Source organism: Pogoniulus pusillus, chromosome 7 (assembly GCF_015220805.1).
Source record: "Pogoniulus pusillus isolate bPogPus1 chromosome 7, bPogPus1.pri, whole genome shotgun sequence".
In the NCBI taxonomy this organism is placed as follows: Eukaryota; Metazoa; Chordata; class Aves; order Piciformes; family Lybiidae; genus Pogoniulus; species Pogoniulus pusillus.
In genome coordinates this window covers 8,845,836-8,867,915 of record NC_087270.1, presented here as the reverse complement: position 1 = coordinate 8,867,915, position 22,080 = coordinate 8,845,836, and the positions used below count along the sequence as shown (strand labels likewise).

Genomic DNA, 22,080 nt, shown 5'->3' with positions numbered 1-22,080 from the left:
CACATCTGTTAATGTTGGTCTTAACATGACAATAGTGAGCATTGTAAATTAATAAGTGGAAAGATAAGTAAATATGTGGAGGAAAGGATGTTTGCCTGTGAGATTAAGAAAAACCCAAAAGCTATCGAACTGACATTATTTAGATGTCTAAATTAAACGGCCTAAGCCCATAAAGGCAGATTGAGAGGCCCACACTTCAACCTTCGAGTGTACACATTTTGGCTTTAAGCTTCAAAGTTTATTTTCAGGTAGGTAACAGCACTGTGCCCTCTGCTTTTAAGTGTGACTTGTGTTTCATACAGAGACTCATTTGCCAGCAGGTTTCTGTGGTTATATCATGCTAGTTCTGCAAGTTCGTAACTGATGAGAGAAGTGAACCCCAATACAAAGTGTTTCATTGTCATGCAAGAAGTGGCTACTTTATTGTAGGGAATTGTTGAATTCCCTCGATTTGCAGCAAAAATTTCTTCCATTATGAAAGGCCCCTTTATGACATCACTGGAACTTTTACTTGGAGACAGTATGTCAACTGCCCAGTTAAGTCCTCAAAATATTTATTGCTTAGAAGACAGACTTCTTGTTATGAAACAGATATGCTTACAAATTTACTATGCAATTAAGCTGTACTATCACATTTTTTCCAGGTATTAGGTTTATTAAAGCAAAATCTATTGAACCATAGGGCATTTAGAATCTAGTTTCTATAAAAATTTGGACTACTCATTAGGTTTATTCTCCACTAATATTAAGAATATATGCAACATCCATTTTTTTCCTGCTGTCTCAGGTATCATTTCACAAGTGGTGCCACTTTGGCAATAAACATGCCATCTCCCTTTGGCTGCAGCGGGCTTGCATTAAAGTAAGCTATGTAGCATCTGCAACACCTTTTCCAGAGTATTTTTTCCCTTGAATATAGTGTATTTGAGTGGAAATGTTACAGGATGCAAAGGATATCCGCTAATGAACTTTCTTGAAATTTTATCACTTCACTAAGCTAACTGCACTGCAAGCCAGACCTGCAGTCTGTGCTTAGAATTACAGCTTTTCATCAGTGGAGCTTAACATATCAATTTCTACATGCAGGTTTCAAAGTCACCTTTCAAATAGCATTTTTCTAGCACGCCTGGGATAAAGGTAGATTCTGTGCTCTTTAAAGAGATTAAGTAGCCCTTGTCAGTCAGTTATGAATTAGTAGCTGATTCATGTCAGAGGTTTCAGACACACTCACTGTCTGCAGGGCTAACATTGTCCAAGCAACTCAAAAGCAGTGACAACATTTAAGAAAGAAGCTCTGCGGGACAGTGCAGTTCGCTGTTCCTTTCTAATGGTACAATTCTGTTCTCAGACCTCTCAAAAGAACTTTTTGGCTAGAAGGTAATTCAGAAATTTGGTTTAGGTAATGCATTTCGTACGTTTAGAAACTGATGGAAGGGTCCTTTAAAAAGACGTAATGAAATAGATAACGGGAAGCTGTAAACAAGGCTTTTAGAACAGAAATGATATTGTCCTACCTTCATTAGCCACTGAGTGTTGTTTTCCATGATGTTTTCAAGTAGCTGCAGTCTTTGAACTGAATCATCATAGTCTAAAGGTGCGTCCCTTTGCACTGCGTTGGACACGTAAGAAGTAGAAGATCGGCAGTTGTCCGTCTCGGGTAAAAGAAAGGTGTAACTGCATGACCCGTGCTGAACTTGGTACTGCTTCTTGCCTATCGTCTCCATGCTCCTACTGAAGGAGTTGTATCCTGAAGCTAGGAAAATCCCGCATCCCCAGAAGAAGTAGGCAGTCAACTGCATTTTACCTCCGGCGGTCGGTACCGAGGAGCCGAGCGAGCTGCAGGCGCTGGCGAGCGGAGGCGGAGCGGGCTAACCTGCGCTGAGCGGCCGCGCTGGGGCCATGTGCCGCCCGCGGCAGGGCGGGCTGGGCTTTTCACTGTCCCGCTCGCTAGCTGGAGGCGCGCCGGCTCCTGTCCCGCCGCCCTGCCCCGAGCTGTCAGATGCGGGGAGCGCCGGCAGCCCCCGGCAAGCTTTCTCGCCGCGGCCGTGCCAAGGAGTCAGAGCTCCGCTACCCGAATCAATCACTTCGCTTCCTTATATGATAAGTTGATAAGAGCAGGCAGACATGTGGAGCGGAGCTGCTCCTCCCTCCCAGCCTCGCCAGTGCCTTCCTGCAGCCAGGGGGAGGGGGGCGGGGGGAGGCATGTGCAAAGAGGGCCGGGTGGGGAGAGCGCGGCCCGGGTGCGGAGCGGCGCGGAGCGGCGCGAGGGAACCCGCAGAAGGAACCGGCAGCAGCAGGACCCCTGCGAGCTCCTGCAGCACGGCGCTCATTAAGGGTTTCCTAGACAGAGCAATCAGTTCTGATAGCCTCCAACTATGCTTGTAAATGATTTGTGGTGGTAATCATTTTTAAACCGTGTAAAAAACAAAACTAAACCCAACCGTTCCAGGCTTGCTGAGTCTTCTTAAAGACTTTTTCTTTCTTCCAAATGCACTGAACCAAGATGTAGTTTCATTTGTGCTTAGTGGTTTGGGTCATTCCAGAGAAAGCCACTGTCCTCAACATACAAAAACAGGCTTGAGCACATCCTTGTGAGAAGAGAGAGGTTTTAATTAAAATGTTTCAGCTGATCACAGACTTTGTGTTCACAGCTTTTACTGGATCTCAGATACTCATTTTCAGTCAGGGCTTTCAAGAGCTAAGTGTTTTCAAGCCCTTTTTCTTTATATATATATATATATATATATATATATATATATAGATTCATGAGACTTTTTTAACTGCACTGAATGGGTAACTTTGGAAGTGCTAATATTAACACGAGTTCCAAAGCACAAGTCAGCGGGGGCTGGAAGAGGAATAACTACTCAGACATAATGGCAGCAAAGCATGCCTCAGGCAGTGACATGGCTGAAGAGATGTTACCCTGCCAGCTGCCCCCTAGCCCAATTCTGTGCCCTTGGATATACCCATAAAAGGTGAGGGAATCTCTAGTAAAGTATTTCAAATGTATATATAAAAAGAACAAGAAACATCCCTCTTCTTCCCACTCCCCCGTGCTCAGGGATCTGGAAAAAGCAGAGAGTTACTAACCAGCTTAACAGATCCAGGGAAAGGGTTGATTCCAGTGAAATTTTGGAATAAGTTTATTTCTCTGTTCTAAAAAATGCTTTCTTATAACCGACACGATAGGATACTGACCCCTGAAGACAAACTGCCTGAGAGTTTTGCTTGGTCTGGATTTGGAAGCTATAGATTTTTCTTAATTAAAATAAACAAAGGGAATGTCAAACTAGCATGAATTACAGACCAAAGTTTCTCTGACATGAGGAAAATCCCAGCTTGCCTCGGGATTTCTTAGGAGAGACTTTCTTACACAACTTGCTGTATTTCATGTATAGTGTATTAAAATGGGGCTTTTTCTTTTCAAAGCTTGGAAGCTGCGTGGAGGGATTGTCAAAAATAGTTGCAGCAGCTCAAATGCATGCCTTGCATTGTTGGAAGCTGTTGGGATTTCTTTGCGTACTACATAGTTACCTCTAAAGAAAAATCTCTCCAATTCAATTCTGGAGACTTCCAGAAAAGGTTCCAATTAGACTTGGGCTGTGACCTTTACCCTGTGGAGTGTTCATCTGCCAGTTTTCATCCTTCCAAGCAGAGGAAAGCGAGGAGTATGTTTGGAGCTTGGGCTACAGTCAGGATTATTTTCTCCAAAGTGTACATATTTGGAGAGTTTGACATATAAATTATCCATTCTCTATCCCTTCAGCTTTATATTGCCATAGCAAAACAAATTCATGTGACAGCTGCCTGAGTTGTTAAAGAACTTTGAAAAGCTTTCTACAATTCTAGTAGATTGAAGCCTTTGAAAGAAATGTTGAATTCTATGTGAATAACAGTCTATTGCAAGCTGGTTGAGAAACCTACCATTATCCAGTGAAGACAGCACGTAGGATTAGACTTCTGCACCAGGCTGTGTGAAGCATTTCTAGATATCTATCCAGATATTCAATTTATTTTGTGTTAGCAGAGTGGTTTTAATTCATTTGCTAAGAGAAATGCTAAGTTCCTATTATGGCTTGTACTTGTCCTTAAATTGATCTGTTGTCTGCTCTTTCCTCTCACAGCTAGTTGAAACTGTAGAGGGTCTTCATTAGAGCAGTGCTGAAAATAAGATTGCTCCAGATCTGAAAGTATCTGTCTGCTAATGAGAAAGACCAGAAGGATAAGCTTATTTTCTCTGCTGTTTTCATGGATTTTCTGAATCCTTTGGTTAGATATTAAAGGCAGAGATGAGACTGACTAATGTGGTCTTTTAGAAGTTTTCTTTTTAATTATTAGACCTCTACTCAAGGGACTGTATAAAAGACAAGACTTAAGGGATGCTGAGAATTCATTAGAGTGAGTCTCCATGAGAGGAGTAGTTTCTGAAGTGCTGTGAAGCTTGTCATCTGTATGCCACTCTAGCAAGTCAGCCAACATAATCCAGCAGCTCAGTTTTGCTGGATTTTTGAGACGAGATTAATGTCTCAAACGGTTTCAGCTGGAGTCAGTTTTCCTTTAGGAAAGGCTCATGCATGACCCCGAGAGGCCCTTGAGCTGTAATAGGTCGAGGAGCAAAACTGAACTTGGGAGGATGCCTAACAGGGCTTGCTGTATCTTGGACCTCCACTAGGGAGAACTGTGGTTGTATGAATACTGGAAAGAGAAACTACTTCACCTTTTACTGATTTTTGGCCGGGTTTAGGGGGTTTGTGAGGGTTTTTGTTGTTGCTGTTGTTGTTGTTTTGTTTTGAATGAATGAATGAATGAATGGCCAGTTGCTATGGCAGCTGGGGGCTGTTTAGGGAATAGGTATGGGAAGTGCTGCTGTTATTCTGAGAAGTGACCACAAATTACCAGTAGAAGACCATTACCAGCACAGCAGGCACCACCAGAGAGCTACTCTGATGTACTTCTAGCTCATGGATGAGCACCCTGAAGTTCTCCGTAGTAATGTTTTCCTCAAGTTTTCATTGATACCTCCAGGCTATAGTGGCAGTAACTGAAATGCAATCCCCAGCACACACATATAACTGAGGGAGGATTTTGCTGTTTCCCTCTCTAAGCCAATGGACTCGTACTGCTTTAATGAAGTGCTCTCTCTCTCCCACTGCCCAAGAAAGTTAGCAAGCATTTACCTTGCCAACAAAATAAATATACATCCCTTTAACCCTTCACTACAGGATAGTGCCGTATTTGGTGTGTCTTCTGGAGCATTTGACTGTGATCCTTCACCCTTTCTTTTCCTTTGGGAGCAGCTTTCCCAGCTGTTGAAGGAGGAAGTGGTCTTCTCTGCCTCCCCAGGGAGTCAAAGCCAGTCAGAGTTCAGGGGGAAAGAAAGTAGTAAGAGCTAAATTTAGAAAACTGGTGTGAAAAATAAGGCAAGTTAAATACATTTTTGTCCTTGAAAACTGAGGAGGAGGAAGGAAGATGCTTGAATACAGCCGTTTTACTGAGCCTCAGAGGCATAATAACAAGTCTGCTTATAGGGCCAGGCTTATTCCAGAAAAGCTGAATGACAGAGAAGATCTGTCTCATGTCAGTTATGAGAAGGAATATCCCATTGTTAGAGATGTTAAAGTAGAAAGGAATGTAAATAATTTGGTGTGGAATCTTGCATATGCCAGTACGAAATGGAGTAAGAAGTAAACCAGCCCTGTTGCTTCCTCTGTGTGGGGTTTTTTCCTACTTGTTGCTCTCTTCATCTTTTGTTTCTACTCCTGATAGGGAGTATTACATTTATTCCCCAAACTAAACTATAGCTGCTTATCCTGTGATTTCCTGCTTCTTTTCCAGCTGAGTGCATGCAGCATTTGACATAAAATAGCAAATAGTGGCTTGGTATATTTAAAGCACAGATGAAACCTTTCCCTTTTTAGAGAGAAGATGCCCACTCTACAGAGCTCACCTTACAAGAAGAACTGAAGTGTATGTTTTGTCAGAACGAAACATTCAAAACGTTTTGCCAGATGTGTTGCAGGCAATTTCCTTTCCTGGGAAACAGCAAATTCCCTTACTCAGCCAATCCTGCTTTTATTCCATACAGCATATGACTAAGCTGCTTTGAGAGAGATGCCTGAACACCACTAACATTATCTTTCTAATTACCATTTTGCTTTCAGCTGCACAGCTTCTGTTTGACAGGCAAATACAGAGCTGTTGTGAGATCTCTGATATAAAAGGAAGCATAACATAGAAGAAAAAGTTGGCTTGGTTTTAGCCTGCTATCTGCAGACTTTGCCACCTAAAACTTTTAAGATGTTGATATAGTAGATAAGCAACTTCTCATTTCAGCAGTTCTTTGTTTCAGCAAGGGAAAACACATAGTGATCTATGTGCAAATTAAAGGCAGAACAATGTAAACAAGTGAGTTTTGGTGCTGTGTTCTTAGAGGGATATTTGATCTACATAGATAAGTGAAAATGCTGTACTGTGAGAATATTGTAACTTCAAAATCAAATCTGAGACGAAAAGTTAACTGAAATTTGGAAGAAATCAGTGAAGTATTTTATATAGTCCTGGTATTTACATTCCTCACATTTTGACACTCAATGTTAAGGGCACAGTTTTGGTTCTCGGTACTTTAACATTAGCTTATGGTAGTTGCATTTGCTGGCTTCAAAATATTTTCTTTCATTTGGAGTATTTTAGGATGTTTCTCAGGAAGAAATGTCAATAAGGACAAGACTCATGAACTCATAACTTAAAAAAACAGGGAACAGGATCTTGGACTCTGCTAGATTTTCAGTCTGCTGAAAATCTTATCTGTTTTTAGATCTTATACTCTATTTGAAAGAGAAGAGTGCCAGGTTTTTATGTGTTGTGGTAAGCCAAAACGAATTGTTTTTGTCAAGACCCACAGTTCAGTTCTTTACCACTTCTAAAGCAGTAATATTTACCACTTTACCACTTCTAGCAGTAGTATTTTACTCCCCCTCCATTTGCCTGTTATGCTTTTTATTCAGTAAGAATTTCTCCACCCCTCCACCTCACCAGTCTCTCATGACTTCTGTAACAAAATCTAACAATTCCCCTCACTTTCTCAGCTTCTACTTATTTCTAATCACTCAGAACATCTGGTGTAACATCATAGTTGTCTTTCTGTTCCATATGGCTCTTTTGAATGCTGTGCCTTTCCTTCCAAGGGAGGGCATTGACCCATTAATTCTCATACAGTATTTTTGCCAAAGGGACAAGAAGTCAATAATCTGATCCACTGAAAATTTCAGTTACCACTGTCTCGGTGACTCAGTCTGTTTGCTTCCACTTTGCTTTCCATCCAATCTATCATTTCAGCACATGATTATTCTAGATGTCACACCATTACTGGAAGCAGATCACAGGATCATTGGATGTTAGGGGTTGGAAGGGACCTCTGGAGATCATCAAGTCCAACCCTTCTGCCAGAGTAGGACCATAAAATCTAGCTCAGGTTGCACAGGAAAGGACTTGAAAGTCTCCAGAGAAGGAGGCTCTACAACCTCTCTGGGCAGCCTGTTCCAGTGCTCCATGACCCTTACAGTAAAGAAGTTCCTCCTCACGTTGAGGTGGAACTTCCTATGCTGCAGTTCATACCCATTACCCCTAGTGCTATCACAGACTACGACTGAGAAGAGTTTGTCCCCTCCCTCTTGACCCCCAGCCCTCAGATATTTATAAACATTGATCAGATCCCTTCTAAGTCTTCTCTTCACCAGACCAAAAAGCCCCAGGTCCCTCAGCCATTCCTCATAGGGCAGTGCTCCAGCCCCTTAATCATCTTCATAGCCCTCCATTAGACTCTTTCAAGTAGATCCCTGTCCCTCATGGATTGGGGAGCTCAAGACTGAACATAATATTCCAGGTGAGGTGTCACCAGAACAGAGTAGTGGGGAAGAACCTCCCTCAATCTGCTGGCCTCCCCTTAATGCAACCCAGGATCCCATTGGCCTTGGGCACCAGGGCACATTGCTGTCCCATGGATAGTTTGTTGTCCACCAGGACTCCCAGATCTTTCTCTACAGGGCTGCTTTTCAGCCTACCACCTTCCAGCTTGTCCATAATATGACCAAACTCAGACTTTCTGTCTACCCTTTGAAAAGCTTTCATCCAAGCCCCTTTTTTACTGCTGATACTGCCTCAAACTTTCAATGCATTTACAGGTATAATCTACAAGTTTACCTCTCTTTGTTCCTTTGGCATTTTATTCTGCCCTTTTTTGATGCTATGCTTTCATTAGTATCTCCAAAACTCCTATGTTGATCCTCATCATCCACACATTGAGTTTTGTGACATATTCTGTCTAGCTCCTCCATAACATTTGAAATGCTTATGAAGCTTATTATATTAGTTCTGCCTTTCCCAATAATGTTGCTCAGGTTTTGCCATCTAAGTACTTTTATAATGATTTCCTTTATCAAGCAGAATTTTCAAGAATTACCTAAAGTAGAATGCACAAGTATCTATAAAGCTCTAATCTATACAAATAATGTAGGCAGCTATCTAGGAAGACTCTCACAGTGCACTAATAAAATTCCTATTTGTAAGACAGGTGGTGGTTTCTTTCACTGGGAGCATCTTTAATAATGAATGTTATTTTCAGCTTTGAAAGAGGAGTCATCCACATGCAGACGCAGGAAGTGAGTCACAGGATTACAAACCCTATGAGAGGCTGAGGGAGCTGGGGGTGTTTAGCCTGGAGAAGAGGAGGCTCAGGGGGGACCTCATGGCTGTCTACAACTACCTGAAGGGAGGTTGTAGCCAGGTGGGGGGTGGCCTCTTCTGCCAGGCAACCAGCAACAGAACAAGGGGACACAGCCTCAAGTTGTGCCAGGGGAGGTATAGGCTGGATGTTAGGAGGAAGTTGTTGGCAGAGAGAGTGATTGGCATTGGAATGGGCTGCCCAGGGAGGTGGTGGAGTCACCGTGTCTGGAGGTGTTCAAGCAAAGCCTGGGTGAGGCACTTAGTGCCATGGTCTAGTTGAGTGGCTAGGGCTGGGTGCTAGGTTGGCCTGGATGATGTTGGAGCTCTCTTCCAACCTGGTTGATTCTATGATTCTATGATCAACATTTTATATATTGTTTGGCTATAGCACCCAGAGTCTCTGCTTATTCTCCTCAGAGTTACCTGGTGACAGCAAACTTTAGCTGGTTACAAGTGTGATTTTGTCTTAAATCAAGTAGCATGAGTACAATACTAATATGGGAATTACAGCTAATGTAAGGATCTTGCAATCTGACTACTGAATATCTTTGACATTGTTAAGTGGTGTGTTCTGTCTCTGTCCCCAAACATGATGCACCACTTGCTTTAAAAGGTTGCCACCAGCTTGAAACCGAATGAAGTAACTTGATTGCATTCTAACTAGAGCAACTAGCTCTAGTAAAGCCTCCAAAACCTTGTTCCCATAGCACATGCATGTTTACTTTTTATCACTCAATTGCACATAAAAAAAGATTAACAGGTATTCTTAACCCTCTATATCCTCATCTGCTCTTTATATGCTTTGTGAAAAATGCTTTTGTGCATTTGGACAATTTAAACCTGAACCCTCCATGTAAGTTTCTGACTTTTGCTGTATTATGTGAATATTGTAGTATGTTGATGTGAAAAGGCAGCAGACAGTGAAAGAATCCAGAAGGCCTTTGGAAAATGAGAAATCTGCCTTGCTGACATCCTAAAGAAAAATGCTTGTGCTGTCTGTGTAAAGGCATGTGTTTTTAAAATGTCTAAGCAGTTGACAGTAATCTAGCCTTACAAATCACCCCAGTGCCTCTGATTTAAACCCTTCCCCTTGCGAGCAGTCATCCAGCTTAGCGGAACGCTCTCTCATCTGCTAATAGCACACTTACTTGATAGTAACAGCATGTCATGCTTCCAAAGAGCATGCTCAAGTGAAGAACCTGAATTCAAAGATAAGCTGATGTCAAAGAGAGAATGTAAAGGAAGTGAGAAACGGTGTAAGAGGAATAAACAAAGCTTTCAGAGAGAGAGGGGCCGTTTATGGCAGTGGTAAGGTACCTAGTTCCTGACATCTGTTTCCCTCAAGAAAAAAACACAGCACAGACACTAACCTTTTTATGGGGAGTGCAAGAAAAATATCTAAAGCATACTTTCACATATTCATGTTTGTTGAACTGTGTTATAGATGTGTAATTTGCAGAGGAAAGAGCAACTGAAAAGTGGGTTTGCGCTCCATACAGATAAATCTTTGCATTTTTTCATTATTAATAAATACAGCTCAGTAATAGTACTCAAATGTAGTGCCCTTCCTCTTGCTGATTCTGCCACAAAAATGGGCATCATTTTAGTCATTGATCTTGCTCAAGTACAGGCAAAGAAAGGAACTAAACTAGCAGGCAAAGAAAGGAATTAAACTAGGTTTTTTCCCTGGTTAGTGAGGCATCAGAACCTGTAATGAGACAGCAGAAAGACTGCTAGCATACTAAGCTTAGGGCTCCTTTGAACTTGGACTTCTTGCCTCTGTATAACCATCCAGCAAAACTCTTACTGATGTATAAATATGAAGATAAGCATAGAGTTATAAAACCTTCACCACGAGGGTAGTGAGACACTGGAACAGGTTGCCCAGGGAGACGGTAGAAGCCCCATCCCTGGAAGTTTTTAAGGCCAGGCTTAAAAACTGGGCAACCTCATCTAGTTTGATGTGTCTCTGCCCATGGCAGGGGGGTTGGAACTAGATGAACCTTTAGGTCCCTTCCAACCCTGACAAGTACCTCACTGGCAGAGTAACAGTCTGTTCTTCACTGGCAAGATAATTCTCCATTCCCAGGGGAATACATATGGAAGGTCAACTCTCTTATGAGTATCCTATCATTACAATGCTATCTTTTCTTCCCAACACAAACGAATTAGAAACTCCTCTTACCAGTGTTCCACTTTTTTCCAAATATGTTATTACTTGAGTAGTTTCACTGCACAGAGGAAACTGACTGGTATTTACAAGTCCTATCAAATCATTCCATATTTGCTTATTAGCTTGATTTTAAAGTTGATTATAGGAAGTCTTGCTTGTAGCTCTATGTTCTCACTTGATTTTTAAGTCAATTTCTTCAGTCAAATCTTTGATCAAATTCTGTTTTCAATAACTAATAAAACTTCACCCTCAATGGTAAATTATATACTAATAGTTGTTACTGCTTCATCTGTAGCATGTGGGATGTTGACAGCAATGTTCAGTGAATAATATTTTTATTTAATATAAATAACTTCACATCTGTAATTTAAGGTTTTTTTTTCTATTTTCATGCACAAATGTGAGCCTGGAATGGGTTGCTCAGGGAGGTGGTTGAGGCCACATCCCTGGAAGTGTTAAAGGCCAGGCTGGATGGAGCACCTGATCTAGGGTAGGGTGTCTCTGCCCATGGCAGGGGGGTTGGAACTGGATGATCCTTGTGGTCCCTTCCAGCCCTGACTGATTCTATGATCTAATTCTTCAAACTAATGACCAGCTGATGTTATTCTGCTAATATCTGCTTCCCTTTGCCTGTTCACCCACTTAAATATAATTTTTAAGATTAAAAATGTATACATTGAAGTTAAAATATTCACTGGATGATGTTATGTTAATTGGAAGAATATCTCCTAACTCAACCAGAGTATTTTCCTCTTCTTTTAATGAAGATTGCATCTTTGAGTAGAGTATCAAAGTGATTAAATACAAGGATCAGGTCAACCAAGGCTTCCTTGAAGACTCAAAGATTTCTTTCTGTGATCAGAAGTAACTCTTGAGTAAGAAGCTCAGATCAAAGTGCCTGATGCTGGGTGAAATAGCATCATAAAGGTCACTAGACAGAACAAAGGCCAGTTTCATGCTTACTATAAAAACCTTGTTGCTGTAAACTGCTGAAGGTGATGAGAACTGAGGATAAGTGCACCTGATTCCTTGTCTTTTGGCTGAAAGGTCTGATTAGACTTACTGCAAGAAGTGATGGTTAAGACTTCAGATATGTTCCCTTGTCCCACCTTAAAGTGCTGTTATTAGTATATTTTATTACATCTATTTATTACTTCATTTTATTACAATCCTTGGACTATTCTATCCCAGATTTATTGTTCTGACTCGTCTTTCTCAGTAATGGATTCACGTGTACTATGAATTGATCAAAAACCAGTCCACCAAGAAACTGGCCCTAAAGAGATTGTTCACTCTGGAAAGATAATTCTTTTACTCTCTAGGCATATTTTTCTAGATTAAGTGCACTAAATGAATGTTAGTTGGACATGTTTAAACAGTGCCTGTTCTGGAAGCCCATTGCACCTTCTCTTCTGGATGGCAAGGAAGGATGGACTAGCCAGGGACTGATGTTTCTACAAGCTTTGATGAAGTATTCTGGATAGGGATACAGCAGCCAGGGAAACTGGTAAAAGTAATGGCCTAAACTTTGTTCCAATTTTATATCAAGTAAAAAGAAATATTTTCTGAGGCTTAGATCTATGAGGCTGTGGAAAAGCTTCTCATGAGAAGTGGTAGAATCTCTCTTGTATGACTAATTTAATATGGGTGGGCATAACACTGCTATATATAAAGGAAAATCCTGTGCTGGCAGCAGTAAGAATGAAATGACCTAATAAGCTTTTTCATCTCTTATTTTCTCGCATTAAACCTCATCACTTTGCTGAAAGAAAGAAAAATGCTCATGTTTGGCCTCTATGTGAAAAGTGCTCATAGGAAAAATAACCCTCTCCAGATGATAAAAACATAATTAATATGTTTGAAGTTCTTCTTGCATTTTCTCACAGCCATGAAATCGAACCTGTCAGTCACAAGCTGATATTAATGCCTGCAAACTGCTAACACAGTTATTGCAATATAATGCAGCAGCTCTTTTGATATTGGAAATGATTATGGTTTTGGACTTTATTGCAGCACTTGATCAACTTTATTTAATACTATTTATTCTACTAGTGATGTGCAAAAGAATGCAGTTAATGGTGTAACTAAAAGCATCAGAGTGAGACTGTGCTTTATAGAGTGCTATTGCCTACATACAAACCTGCTTGGTTAACTGGGAAGTTTGCAACCAGACAAATTCTTTTCAGCTGTCAACAGCTTAACTGCCACTTTTGTTTTCCAGTTAGAAAATAAACTTAATCATGTTTACAATGAATAAGTTTTAAAATACCCCTCATAGACACTATCAATACAACAAACCACAAAGTTTACATCAAAACCAGGCTGCTCTTGGTTTTTATCAGCTTGACTTGCAAAACATCTCTTTTGGAACATTTACTCTATATAAAGCAGTCTCTTTTGTATTCATATATTTTACTTTGCTGGCTCTGCAATAGAGTAGAGAAAATCTGCACTAACCAACTTCTTACCAAACTGCTGGCCCACAGTTTTAATCTGCAGTACACCCAATAAAGAAACATACCACATACTATTAAGACAGTGATTTCATTAAACTGATAGCCTGGAGGGCCAAGAAAAAAGTGATGTTTAAACTCAAACTGCAGGCCCCTCATTTAGAAAGCTTTTCTAGTATCAGTCAGAACCTGTTTCTGATGTGTCAGGCACGTACAACGGTCAGAAACTGCTGAAGTAAACAAAATGCAGGTCTGTTCTCCATTATTGTAACTTGCAGATACCCTCTGTCAGCTCACAGAGGATGGCCCAAGGCTTTTGAAGGTGTTAATGACATGAGCAGTGGCCACACCTGTCTCTATCTGAAATACAAGTGTATTTTCAAACTAAACCAGAACATGTGAATCCTCAACCTCCACTATTTGCATTCATTTTATACAGTGAGGAGTCTTTCTAAAGATACAGGTTTCTCACCAGACATTCACTGAACTAGTTAAACATCTGAAAGTCTTTTCAAGAGGTGTCACCACTAGCTGAAGTATTGGCTTGCATGGCTGATCTCAATGAGAATCAGGCTTTACAGTAAGTGACAGTTCACTCTCTTTGATTTCTTAGTGTTCATAAATTGATTAAACACTCATTCATCAAGTCCCTTCTCTTTTGCTGGCTTTTCCATGCCAGAATGGGGCATCTGTTCTCAAAAACAAACCCTAAGTGGCAGTTAGTTTAGTAAGTATTGCCCTGCCCTATTATTAGAGCTCTCAGAATGAAATCATTTAAATGAATAGAAGATAAACAAAATTCAAAGTGCTCAGCATTAGAAATAAGATAGAGAAGGCTTCTTTTGTCTTTTTTGGTGATGGTTTTGTGTTTGTTTTTTTTTCTTTCCTAACTAATTTTCTTTTACTAAAAGAAGTGTTGAAAGTACTGAATACTAAATGCTGACTTTCAGGACAGTTTGGGACTATATAGCAGCTCTCCATGTGGACATCAAATACACTGTAGTTGGAGCTGCATCTGCTCTATATGCAGGTTTTATCCATGTATGCACTGTGACATTTTTCCAGTTGATTAGACTTCTGAAAAGCAGCCTGGTTTCTGTGAAAATATGTGGAAAACCATGTCCCATCTGCTTTTCATATGAGAAACAAGACTGGGCTGTGTAATACAGGACATCCCTCGTTCTGTGGGACATCTGCCAAGCTCAGCAAAGATACAGATGAGAATAAAACCAGAGGAATAAGTCATTATTGAATCCTTATTCAGGTTTAACGTTTATATTCTATTCTGGACTCAACTGTTAGAGTCTACTTTTGACAAGATGGAAAAGCTGTGTATTCTGTACTTGCCAGTCTATTCGTTGCTTTACAGTTAGCACTTTAGAGAGCTTAGTGATTTGCCGTTGGAATGGGCTGCCCAGGGAGGTGGTAGAGTCACTGTCCCTGGAGGTGTTCAAGCAAAGCCTGGATGAGGCACTTAGTGCCATGGTCTAGTTGACTGGCTAGGGCTGGGTGCTAGGCTGGACTGGATGATCTTGGAGGTCTCTTCCAACCTGGTTGATTCTATGATTCTGTAAGTGAATGACAGATTATCAAAGGTAATATTCAATATGGCCTTCAAGTCCTCCAAAAATTCTAGTATGGCCCCTTTGCATCTTGAGATGAAAATGCATCTCTGCATGGAAGAGTGTAAGAGCCTTTTACTATGTCATGTGCATGACTGCTTTATATTTGAAAGCTAAACTGCAGCTGTTACAAATTTTCTCAATAGTTTGGGAGCAAAAAACCAAACATTACCTTGTTTTGGGGCATACTAGGGCTTGCCAGCACATTTTGGTCTGTTACATCCTGGACTGTGAGCTAATGAGATCAATTTAAAAAAATAGTCTAAAGGATTGTGAACTAATTAGATCAATTTAAGAAAACAGTTTAAAGTTAGGGAAAATAATTCTTTCAAGTTTACAGAAGCGTGGAAATTTTGCTCTGCAGAATGGTGATAGAAGGCAGCAAATTAATAATTAAAAAGAAACAAAAAATTAGCATACTTTTGGAAGGCAGAATCCTGATTTCTAGTTAGCAGTCCTGGACGTGTAAATTATACATCTAATACTGGTCAGGTCTTCTTTATTGCCATGCATGGTTATTATACCTAATGAGAACCAAGTCCCCCCAGTGCCTTTGATCCTGTTGAAAACTTCCAGTTGAATTGGAATTGGATGTCCTGCCTACAAGCACACATTACAGTCCATAGCTGCATAAAGGTTTCACTCACAAAAAACTTACAGTGGTGGCTGCAGGTAGAACTAACAAACAAATCCACGTGGAGTTTGTTCTAAGCACTTTAGCTCCCGGTCTAGCAGGAGTAATCCTGAGAGTATTTGCTTTGTTTATCATGTTTTCAGTACTAACTGTGTCACTAGAGATGGCAGAAGCCATCTACCATGTCATCTCAAAGAAGGTGGTACCAGGCCATAGCTTTCTGCAAGCCTGCTGCTTCTCTGTCTCAGTATTCTACTGCTATTATTTTTTGTCTGGTTTACATCTGTGAACCTTAGAATAATTCTTACATGCGTTTGATACTTTGCTACAGGCAAGCAAGCAAGAAAGGAATTTTCTCTATATTCAGGATAAAAATGCAAATGACTATTTTTATTTAATAAAGACAGATTGTTGAGCCTGGCACTAATTTTATCCTTTATTAGCAGTGAAGACATGAGAACTCAAAGTACATCCTGCTTCCATACTAGGGAAATTGGCTCAAAGTGTAAGGAGGAAGACATAGCATAGGGTTGGTTTTTTTTTGTGGACTGTGTCCTTTAAATGTTAGTTTGTAAAGGCATTCTGACTCAAAAGGCCAGTGTTATCCAAAAGATGTTTTTTAAGGCATACATAGCACATTCAGATCAAACAGCCAAGATGAAACAGTTTCAGAAACCTGTTGAACTTCATGGATGTCTCTGATTATTGCTCAGGAGCACATGCTGGGAAGGATGCCTAGCTACCTGTGAGACTTCTCTGGCTGATGTATTTGATCCATGAGCTTGAGCTGTGCTGTAGTGATGTACAAATGGCTTGTGGCAGCCCAGCCACCTGCTGAAAAAACCTCTGGTTTAGGAGAAAAATCACTGTGTTTTTAATGTCTTTTTATCACGTTGTCATCCTTGTTTATAGCATGATGGACTCATCGATGCCACTAATAGGACCCTGATGCCTTGCTACACTTTGGCCACCAAAACCTTTCATCCCTTACTTCACTCACAGTATTAATGAATGCCACCAGTTTCATCTCTGCATTCAACTGCTTGGACCAACCTGGAAATGAAAAATGAATGAATGTAATTTTTTTTGCAAAACAAAGGCACTAAGTGGCTGATTCCAGCTCAGAATTTTCTCTGCATAAAAACAACAATTATAGATCATAAATCAATACTTCAGATTTTTGTTTTCTTTTGGGTTTTATTCCAAGTGTCTGGAGAGGAGATGATACTTAAATGAGAGGAAACACTAGTATGTATTTCCATAAGCTTATATGGGAAACACTGTGATAACAAGGCACCAGAAGAGCAAGCAAAAACCTGGCATAAAGAAGCTGACATTAATTAAGAAGAGAGTCAGACCCAGTCATCTTTTCAGCCAATACAGTATCACAGTATCACCAAGGTTGGAAGAGACCTCACAGATCATCAAGTCCAACCCTTTACCACAGTGCCCAAGGCTAGACCATGGCACCAAGTGCCACATCCAATCCTGCCTTGAACAGCTCCAGGGACGGCAACTCCACCACCTCCCCGGGCAGCCCATTCCAGTGTCCAATGACTCTCTCAGTGAAGAACTTTCTCCTCACCTCAAGCCTAAATTTCCCCTGGCGTAGCTTGAGGCTGTGTCCTCTTGTTCTGGTGCTGGCCACCTGACAGAAGAGAGCAACCTCCTCCTGGCCACAACCACCCCTCAGGTAGTTGTAGACAGCAATAAGGTCTCCCCTGAGCCTCCTCTTCTCCAGGCTAAACAATCCCAGCTCCCTCAGCCTCTCCTCGTAGGGCTGTGCTCAAGGCCTCTCACCAGCCTCGTCGCCCTTCTCTGGACACGCTCAAGCATCTCAATGTCCCTCCTAAACTGGGGGACCCAGAACTGAACACAGCACTCAAGGTGAGGTCTAACCAGTGCAGAGTACAGGGGCAGAATGACCTCCCTGCTCCTGCTGGCCACACCATTCCCGATGCAGGCCAGGATGCCACTGGCTCTCTTGGGCACCTGGGCACACTGCTGGCTCATGTTCAGGCAGGTATCAATCAGCACCCCCAGATCCCTCTCTGTTTGGCTGCTCTCCAGCCACTCCGACCCCAGCCTGTATCTCTGCATGGGGTTGTTGTAGCGAAAGTGCAGCACCTGGCTAGGAAGAAACAGAGGTTTTCTGTTATTCTATTGATACATTTTTGGCTTGCAATTGTAACACCTTCTACTTTTTTTACATTATTGTCTGAAGTGTAACCTCCTAACTCCAGAAATCAGCATTTGGGGAAGCTCTGTAATCATATAAAATTACAAAGTTTTATTTGGGAGTTTATTTTCCACCATAGCAAAAGCCTAGTTGAGTTTCTGTGCCTTTGCCCTTTGTTTTTTTTTTTCTCTTCTGGTGCTGTTACACTGTGATTGTGTTTGCCTCTATGATTCATTACAAGGTCGCTGGCAGATGGTCACGTACACTTTGCAAGAGTGCTTGATACTAATAATAATCAGCTTTTAGATATTACTATTATTATTTTTTCCTAGGGTAAGTAACATATTATCCTAATGCTTAGAAAAATCATCACTGCTTTCAGCCTCTGCCATCCAAATACTTTTATCCCTTCATTAAAAAAGGTTTTTCTGTGTGTGTCGAACATTTCCTAAGTGAAAAATAGCATGTATGGATGGTTAGTGACAGAATGAGTAGTGTTCTTCCTTATATGAGCAAAATGGAAGGAGAAGTGTTTCATGAGGCCAGCATGTGCTAGAAAACCTCCTGGCTCCTGCATATGAATGATTTTTTTTTGTTTCTTAAGCCCTTGGAGCCCCACTGGGGCTATCCAGCTAAAGCTTCAGGAATCCTGCTTTGTCTCACTTGATCTCCACACTTGTTACATGTGTTTTATTGCATAACAGTAAATCAGCCTTCTCTGTAGTGTTTTTTCATATAGGTTAGCATGCTGTCATTTTAAAACAGATACCATTGATTTAAATGGTGCCATTGCAAACTACTTCTGTGTCACACTGTGAAATGTGTAGAACAAGTAGTGTTGTTTTAGAAGAGGAAAAGCGTGTTGAATTACATGCTCTTATCATTATAATATGACACAGACAGATTTAATGGATTCTTAGTCCCAAGACTGTCACTATTTAACAGTAGTTCTGGATAGAACAGCTGAAGAAGCCACAGTATGGTGGAACTTTGTGTTTATAGCTCTCTATACACTGGAACATGGAAATTTCTTGTCTAGTGTGTTTGGTAGAGATAGCTGTTGAGATGCTCTTCTTGACTGTTGTGCATTATAATTGTAGAACACTATATCCAGGCAATAAAATTAGTTATAAATCTGACTCCTTCAAAACACAGTGCAAAAGTGGACCTCAGCCATTGAATTAGTTTCCTCCATCTCTTTGTTTAGTCATTTGGACACTGGAATGGGCTGCCGGAGGAGGTGGTGGAGTCGCCGTCCCTGGAGCTGTTCAAGGCAGGATTGGACGTGGCACTTGGTGCCATGGTCTGGCCTTGAGCTCTGTGGTAAAGGGTTGGACTTGATGATCTGTGAGGTCTCTTCCAACCTTGGTGATACTGTGATACTGTGATAAGCCAAAGGTTGTATTGCATATCAAATTATGTTCTTACTAGAGTCCATGACAGAGTCTCTACAGTGTAGGATCATGGCTCACAGACCTGGTATTTTCTGAATGTAACTTTCAGTTGCAGAGCCTTATTAATCTCCTGAGAGCATCAGAATGTACATTTCAGCTGACAGAGCTTCCCCTCTTAGATTCTTTTATAAGTGTGTCTGAAGTGCAGTCTTGAGTGCTGCATACTGTCCTCCAAAATCCAGACTGAAGTAACTCACAGGTAATAATGAAGAAAATACTTGGGTGAAATTCTGTCCTGCTAGTCTTAGTTCCACTGACATAAGACTTGTCAAAGGCTCCTTTGATTCATAACTTCCCTACTACTACTCCAACTACATAGGAAAAAAAAAATTCAAAAGATGGTTGCTGGACCAAATTTCAACTTCAAAGCATTTATTTTGCATTGGGTTTGATTTACTGTGCTTGTGAGCATATGTGTTTATAATTAGACCTCCTTCCCTTCTTGTTCTTTCTATTTTGTGATTTATTACGTGTTGATGAGATTCTATTGTAGACCTTGGAGGCTTTTTCAAAGACAAGAATTTCCATTGTCATGTTTTTCTTTCAGTGATGTATGCCTTGTGTATTGAAATGAAATCTCAGCATTATTTAACAGATCACCTAAATGCATAATGTTTAAAAGCACTATTTAATGTTCGCCTAAAGTTGGCTCCAGAGGCTGCAACCTAAAAAGAGCCTGGGTTTGCTAGTGGATATATCACTATTATAAAGGTAATGTTTCATCATTACTTTCCACTGAGCATAAAACCAGACTTTGCATCTTAATACACTCTACAAATGCAAAACAAAAGACAGTATCTGACCCACAGACCTTCAGATCTACAGAAGAGTGTTTCCATCCCTTTATTTCCCGATCTGGCTGAAAGGTCACACTTTACCCATATTCTGTTTTCACCAGACTTATTTTTAGCTCAGAAGCTTTATTAGGTTCATTTCAATCAGAATACTCTGGCAGTAGACAGCAGGAGTGGCTTTTACCTGTGGAGCTGACTCCAGGCAGTCTGATTCTGTTGACCTACGATAGTCATTGCTGCACAGCATGATTGTTTTTAAAGCTATTGTAGACAGAGGAGTTCAATAGAATATGTTAGCCTGAGGGAGAGGTGGTTTGTAGGTATTCTGGATGAGGCACTTAGTGCCATGGTCTAGTTGACTGGCTAGGGCTGGGTGCTAGGTTGGACTGGATGATCTTGGAGGTCTCTTCCAACCTGGTTGATTCTATTCTATTCTATTCTGTTCTGAACAGAGTGGAGTTTTGGTGGCTGTTTTAACAGTAAATGTTAATTAGTAGCTTTTAAACTAATATGGTTTTGGACAATCCTATGTAAAAAAATCCTGTTTAATACTAACTCCCTAAAATCAAAGAAAATAAGCACCTAAGAATCAGATTTAAAAGGGTTAAAACTGAAAAACTGATCTTAAAACTTTAATGGCCTATGAAAAGTTTTGCCTAGCCTCAGAAATTCCCAACTCATCTGAGGCAGGTTTAAGTGCCTGAAAGAGCTGCAGTTTCAAACACAAAGCAAAGGCTAACTCTACATTTTTTATTCTTATTGCATAATAAAAATAATTATTATACATAAGTATATATACATACATGTAAATAATTATACATATATAATTAGTAAATATATCTAATTATGAAATCTATATAACTATAAAATATATAATGCTATTATAAATAAAGATTTTATTATTCATTTATTGAAAGTTTGAGTTTAACATGAAGGAGAGAAATGATTATCATATTGATGAGTAAGTTTTGCACAGAAGTCTGTCAAGGGACTGTTGCATTGATCATGGCTTAGAAGGAAAACTATAAAATAGGAACAGAGATCTCTGTCCCAGGCCATTGAGATGTTGAGGTGGCTCAGCACATGCTTATAAAACAAAAGTTGTGCCTTCTTTGAACAGTAGCATAGTGTGATCCCCTCACACTCTCTGTGCTGTGCAGATCAGGCTGGTTGCTGCTTACTTATGTAGGAGATGCCTGAAGGAGATAGGTTGTTTCATCTGACATGCAATTAGATTATGTTTCTCTTTGGGGTTTTCTGTCTTGTTTGTTTCCTCCTTCGTTTGGTTTTTCCGGAGGTTGATGAGACAATTTCTGCCATTTTTTCAGGATTAACCAGACTGTGTCTATATTTATGCTGTCTTTGGAGGATGTTGGTAGTGGCTGTTTCTGTTATCTGAAGTATCCAGCATCATCTGCTGGCTTCAACCATTGACAGTGCATGTTTCTTCTACTGCATTCCCAGTTTGTCTAGAAAGACACAACCTTGAGCAGCCTACTGGGCTGCAGCAAATCTCATTTGGCTGAGAACTGCCCTTTGGTTTATAAGCACACGAACCAGTGCTCTCTACAAACATATAATGTGCACAACAGACACCTTTTAGCAATAGTTACTTATCCAAAATAGCTATTTATAACTCTTGACATAAAATGTCATTTTAAGTTTGAACTTCTGCCTTGGCGAATCAGCACTTCCCACTCTATGGTTAAATACATTTAGGACAGCAGCCACATATGTTGTAATTTATTTGCTATGTTGGTTAACCAGACAATTAAATTACATTGTGTTTGCAGCTCTGAAGTTGTCTTTCTCATGGTAATGAACCTGACAGAAGTCTTTTCACCTGCAATCTTAACATTAACAAAACCTGAAAATTAAGGAAAGGAGACCTCCTATGAGGAGAGGGATTGTTTAGCCTGGAGAAGAGGAGGCTCAGGGGGGACCTCATTGCTGTCTACAACTACCTGAAGGGAGGTTGTAGCCAGGTGGGGGTTGGTCTCTTCTCCCAGGCAACCAGCAAGAGAACAAGGGGACACAGTCTCAAGTT

At 40.6% G+C, this 22,080-nt stretch overlaps 2 protein-coding genes across 5 annotated transcripts in view; one reads left to right on the top strand and one right to left on the bottom strand.

Moving 5' to 3' along the window:
* ANGPT2 (angiopoietin 2) overlaps nt 1-2,157 on the bottom strand; it is a 49,030-nt gene extending 46,873 nt beyond the window's left edge. Inside the window, exon 1 of one of the 2 annotated variants that reach the window (XM_064145844.1) lies at nt 1,515-2,157. In XM_064145844.1, coding sequence (XP_064001914.1) covers nt 1,515-1,799 — 285 coding nt within the window. In that variant the 5' untranslated portion in view covers nt 1,800-2,157. The remainder of the gene's footprint in view (nt 1-1,514) is intronic. The other variant, XM_064145845.1, reaches the window with a different exon arrangement.
* MCPH1 (microcephalin 1) overlaps nt 1-22,080 on the top strand; it is a 128,861-nt gene that overhangs the window by 90,779 nt on the left and 16,002 nt on the right. The window lies entirely within an intron of this gene.